Source organism: Geospiza fortis, unplaced genomic scaffold, assembly GCF_000277835.1.
Source record: "Geospiza fortis unplaced genomic scaffold, GeoFor_1.0 scaffold397, whole genome shotgun sequence".
NCBI lineage: Eukaryota > Metazoa > Chordata > Aves > Passeriformes > Thraupidae > Geospiza > Geospiza fortis.
In genome coordinates this window covers 297,800-301,739 of record NW_005054537.1, presented here as the reverse complement: position 1 = coordinate 301,739, position 3,940 = coordinate 297,800, and the positions used below count along the sequence as shown (strand labels likewise).

Genomic DNA, 3,940 nt, shown 5'->3' with positions numbered 1-3,940 from the left:
CTGCCACCCAGTGCCACAGAGCTCCAGGCCTTCTGCTGTCCAAACACAAGTCTGCATCACCAAGCAACAGTAAGGCCAACACAGCACCACAGCCAACTTGCAGGCTGAATAATGAGCATTAATTGGGCTGCAAGGCCCCCTTAGTACTTGCTGTCATCTTGCTTCATCTTACACATAATCTTACCCATGTCAAATATTACATGCATACATTGCCTTCCTGTTTTGGAAACACTGCCCTACAGAAAATAGTTGTGGTATATCAATCACAGAAGTAAGAAGAAAATCACAGCCTTGGGTATGTTGTATAGGGTTTTTTGCTTTAATCCCACAGAAACAGGTGCTATAGAAAAGAAAAAAGAAAGCGAGAACAAGGGAAAAACCCCCACCTGGTAAAGAGGAAAGAGAAATAACTGCAATTTAAACAGAGTCTAAAATACAACTTTGAAGAAGGGAAGTTTCTAGTTCATACAAAAGAGCTGAGCACTAAGCACTGGGGATCTGTATCACTGCTCTAGATGCTAGAGGAATATATTTCTCTGGTCAACCTTCCAATTACTCTGCTTTCTCAAAATAAGGCATTTTTATTCATTAAGCAAGTACAAAATTCCTAAAGGAAATTCACACTCTCATTGACATTTCTGTAGAATTCAAACATGGAGTATGCAGGTTATCACTGAGTATGAATACATCCTAGACTTGTATTTTATAAAGGCTCAATTTTTTTTTGTGATGTTCGATCTCTTTTATTTGTTGTGGGAAAGTGGAAACTGTTTGAATTACTTCTTGGCACAGTCACTTAATCATACAGTGTTTTGTCTTTTCACAGACACCAAGTAGGTACATAAGGTACCAACAAAAATTATCAGTCAATTCTTTTCATCCCTTATGTCTCCACGTAACATTAAATACTTCAGTGAGTAAGACTTGCCTATTGCTACTGTACACGCACTAAAGATTTTTTGCACAACTGAGTCTATTTTTCAGAATGCCTGCCTCTTATCCTCTAACACATAGCATATGGTACCATGCTTGTGGCAGAGCACAAATCTAAAAATAGGATTTCAGATCTATATTAAAATGGTAACTTTTGCCTTGGCTTTTAAGTACAACTGAGGTTTTGTAATATCTTTTATTTAGAAAAGTGAATCTTAAAATTGATTCTTTCATAAACAGATTGGCTAAGGCTGCTCTAAGACATGTTATCAGGAACATTTTCAACCGTAACCCAATTTTTACCAGTTTTCATTATAAAAGCAAAAGTATATCTCTTTATTTCTATTATATATGACTTCCAAAAATATTTTTTTCTTTTATCAAATGAACATCATCATAATGACACAGGTCAAATTTTTTGATGGCTGCTGCTTTTCAAATGTACGAAATGCTCCAGATTCTGACATAAAACCAAATCTTTTGGCTTTTATTCCTTTGGGACTATCCTTTGAATATAATGACACAAAGCTTTCTTTCTTGTTTAGTTTGGTGAACAACTACACTGGACAACCAATAGATAATAGAAAGGGGCACCCTGCAGGTTTATCTTTTAATTTGTGCCTCTGAGAAGCAGGATTTGCTTTGCATCTCAGCAAAGTCTCTCCATGCCTAAGATTTCACAGAAATCAGTGACCAACTGCACTGCTGGTCCTAGACTTCTCTCTCCAAATTCCTCCTCTGGCTGACAGACACAACCAAAGACTGCTTGAAATAGTAGAGAGAGATCTTTTTAAAAGATGCTATGAAAAATTTACTGCAATATTAAGACTTAAATCTTCTCTCAGTTCCACATTCTGATACCACCTGACATGAAGTCTCCAGTAATTAGGGAAAAGGAATAAGAGCAGTATGAAGGAGAACATCAAATGCTACAAGGTTACAAAGACCTAATGAGCATCTGTCAATAGAGAAATACAGAGAGAATATGTCTACAAATAAATGAACTTGGGTGTATAGTAGAAGCTACATCATACTGAAAATATCCACTACCACATACTCTTTGGAGCCAGTACTCAAGTAAAAAAGAAAAGCAAAGCATTTATCTTATTTTCTTAGGATGTCTTTTTCCTCACAAATAACATAGAATCCTTGAAAGTAGGAAACAGTTCTCATAAACCAAAACCAATATAGTAATTGTTTTACTTCCTCTGTAACCAGCAGAGCTACTAAGAGAAATGAAATGAAGAAAGAAAGCAAACATGAAAGAGAGAAAGAAGCAGCAGAAATTTGTGGTACACATACACAAGTCATTACCATTGTCTGCATTATAGCACTGCTTAACTTAGAACCATAGAATTGTTCAGATTGGGAAAGACCTCTGCAACTGTAAAGTACCTGTTGCTCAAATGAAGGCACTACACGTGTAGCTTTGTAATACTTTATAAATGAGAGATGTCTTACAATTAATAATCTCAGAAGCATTAGAATCACAATCTTATTTGCATCTAATATTTGGTTTTTATACATAAAAAACGATTTTTTTTGTTATTATACATAAAGGAATTTAACATCTGTGCAGGCACTATATACATACACACACACATATATATAAATAAAAATACATGAAAGTACATTTGTTGCTTACCTTCCAAGCTTTCTTGTTCATCTGGAGTGAAAGTATCCATCTGACTCTGTTCTCTCAAGAAATGGATGACTGCATAAACCAAGCGCTTGACTGATGACATGTTGAAATTGTTTTCTGCTATGTCTTAAAAACAACAGAATCTCTTATTTTAGAAAATTAATCCCTACAGTATTCCAACCTCCTAGTAACCTCAGTGAGAAGTACAGACAATACATAAAACCTAATCCTTCACCACAAAGCCCAATAACACGATGTGTTGAAAAAAGTGGTGAATTTGCACAGATTAGGGAAAACTGCTACAATCATGTAGTCTAACTATCAGCAGAAAAGCATGTATTTCCTCCAGTTCATTCCTAGAAGAAAGGTTCACCAAGGCTAAAATAACTTAGCAACTTATTTTTCATTTATAGGTTTCATTTAATGGTTTGCACTTTATTTACATATACACTTGCAAGTAGGACCACATGCTAAAGTCAAAACCAATAAAAAGTCACTGTGATAAATGTAATGACATAAAGAAACACACTCCAGTAGAAGTTGTTTTACGATATGACTTAGTGTTACCCTTTGATAAAAGATGTTCTATGGTGTGATACATTGTGATCCTTTCATAAAAGGTGTTCTCTGGTGTGACGTGCTATTATCCTTTAATAAAAGGTGTTCTATGATGTGACACGGTGTTATCCTTTCATAAAAGGTGTTCTCCAGTGTGACACACTATTATCCTTTCATAAAAGGTGTTCTATGGTGTGACACGGTGTTATCCTTTCATAAAAGGTGTTCTCCAGTGTGACACACTATTATCCTTTCATAAAAGGTGTTCTATGGTGTGACACGCTATTATTCTTTCATAAAAGGTGTTCTATGGTGTGACATGGTGTTATCCTTTCATAAAAGGTGTTCTATGGTGTGACATGGTGCTCTGAGCAGTTTATTGTCACTTTGGACAAAGAAATGGAACACGGTGACCTCAGTGCATACTTGTGATTAGTGACACTACTGGCTCAGTCTGATTTCCATTCAGCATCATCTGGGAGTTATATAACTTGGAGGACAATTTTAGTCACAACTTTTCAAGTTATTTTTCCTTAAACCATTTTGATTCAAAAGGACACAATCTTATCCAGTTCTCCAAGCAAAGCAGGTTTGAAATACAGCATTAAATGAATGGCAAGATCAGGACCTGCTCTTCCTACCTTATTTTCTCTACAACCCGCGACCAAACCGGTGTGCGGCCAAACCCACATCAGGCAAATCCCATCGTGGAGACGGGGAAAGCCAGGAAGATCACCGGCCGGGAATGCACAGACGGGAGCGCTGGGGTCCGCTATCCGCCCCCATGAGGGAGAGCGCGGGTCCCAC

General features: G+C 36.8%; 2 protein-coding genes across 2 annotated transcripts in view; one reads left to right on the top strand and one right to left on the bottom strand.

Moving 5' to 3' along the window:
• The window catches only part of TRAPPC13 (trafficking protein particle complex 13), a 40,099-nt gene extending 37,912 nt beyond the window's left edge, over window positions 1–2,187 (top strand). The window contains exon 12 of the mRNA XM_031063864.1: window positions 2,152–2,187. Coding sequence (XP_030919724.1) covers window positions 2,152–2,163 — 12 coding nt within the window. The 3' untranslated portion in view covers window positions 2,164–2,187. The remainder of the gene's footprint in view (window positions 1–2,151) is intronic.
• SGTB (small glutamine rich tetratricopeptide repeat containing beta) overlaps window positions 1–2,716 on the bottom strand; it is a 22,324-nt gene extending 19,608 nt beyond the window's left edge. Inside the window, exon 1 of the mRNA XM_005429293.2 lies at window positions 2,579–2,716. Within this exon, the coding sequence (XP_005429350.1) occupies window positions 2,579–2,678 (100 nt within the window). The 5' untranslated portion in view covers window positions 2,679–2,716. The remainder of the gene's footprint in view (window positions 1–2,578) is intronic.
• Between the last annotated feature and the right edge of the window lie 1,224 nt (window positions 2,717–3,940).